The sequence below is a fragment of the Emiliania huxleyi genome (assembly GCF_000372725.1).
Source record: "Emiliania huxleyi CCMP1516 chromosome Unknown EMIHUscaffold_129, whole genome shotgun sequence".
NCBI classification, from domain to species: Eukaryota; Haptophyta; order Isochrysidales; family Noelaerhabdaceae; genus Emiliania; species Emiliania huxleyi.
Genome location: NW_005201298.1, coordinates 187,605 through 188,938, shown reverse-complemented (window position 1 = coordinate 188,938; position 1,334 = coordinate 187,605). Strand labels below are relative to the sequence as shown.

Genomic DNA, 1,334 nt, shown 5'->3' with positions numbered 1-1,334 from the left:
GGGGGGGGGCGACCGGGTGGGTCCGCTCGTAGGCGTGCACGTGGCCTAAGAAAGAAGTACAGTGTCGCGTGATGTCTCTTTTTCTGGGCCCGCTCGTAGAGGCGCACACGGCCTAATAAAAGAAGTCGATCTGCGCGCGTGCTTCTTCGTTCTGGGCCCGGCGTGCTCGTCGAGGGTGCGCGCGGCCGTTGAGGACGAGGTCTGTTCCCGCGGCGAGGAGGAGGGGCTCGAGGTCCTCTCGCATCCTCGCGCCCTCGCTCATCGGGTGGTGGCGGTTGGAGGTGTACCTCAAAGGGGCATCACCGAGTCGCTCTCACCACGCGAGGAGCGCAGCTCCCCATATCTCCCCATATCTCCCCATATCTCCCCGCTCCTCGTCGCTCCTGTGTGACCGTCACCGCCCGTCGTGCGTCCGCCCATACCGCGCCAGTGTCCCTGTCGTTGGTCGGACTGTGTTTCGCCTTCCTACCTATCTATCCGCTCCTCGTGGCGGTTGGAGGCGTGCCACGGCATGAGACGCGGGGAGATATGGGGAGATATGGGGAGATACGGGGAGGTACGGGGAGATATGGGGAGATATGGGGAGATGTGGGGAGATATGGGGAGATATGGGGAGGTATTGGGAGATACTATGGGGAGATACGGGGAGGTATTGGGAGATACTATGGGGAGATATCATGAGAGGCGCGCCACGGCGTGTGCAGCACTGCGATCAGCCAGGGCGTGCGGCGGCGGTCGACCGAAGCGAGGTCGCGTGTGAGCCACTCATGCTGCGGCGAGCCTGCACGACATGTCCCGGACATGTCCAGGACATGTCATGGACCTGTCAGTCACTCATGCTGCGGCGAGCCTGGGCCGCTCGCGGCGTACGAGCAGAGCATCATCACATGCGCCGGCCCCGCCTCGAGAGAAGGAAGGAAGGGTCACTTTCCTGGTGGGGCAAGGGCCAGGCAGCCCTCGCATCCCCACACGGGCTGGAGCCGGCACGGCACACTCAAAGTGCAAGGGTCGGTGCAGGGAGGTGAGCACTCCACCTCGCCCGGGAAGGCTGGGTGGGTTCGGGTACCGTGGGGTAGGGGAGGGTGGGTTCGGGTACCGTTGGGGTAGGGGAGGGTGGACCCACCTCTGCCGGGAAGGCGGAGATGTGGGGGAGATATGGGGGAGTGGGGAGATATACCTCGAGCGAGTACCAGAGGAAGGAGTCGGACTGCGCTGCGGCGTGGCCTACCAATAACTGCTTCGCGATGAATGATTCACTGTGAAAGGAGTCGGTCCGCGCGGCGGCGTGGCCGTTTGGGTACCGCCGCGAGTACGCCAGCCAGTTCTCGCCCCCG

The 1,334-nt window shown here is 64.2% G+C and overlaps 1 protein-coding gene across 1 annotated transcript; it reads right to left on the bottom strand.

The window, feature by feature from the left end:
• Window positions 1-175: 175 nt before the first annotated feature.
• EMIHUDRAFT_59205 (hypothetical protein) lies at window positions 176-779 on the bottom strand (the record flags this gene model as incomplete). The annotated part of the gene is made up of 2 exons (XM_005789381.1): window positions 176-257; window positions 664-779. Coding segments are annotated over 2 exons (198 nt in total), but the record flags the coding sequence as incomplete, so codon positions are not given.
• Between the last annotated feature and the right edge of the window lie 555 nt (window positions 780-1,334).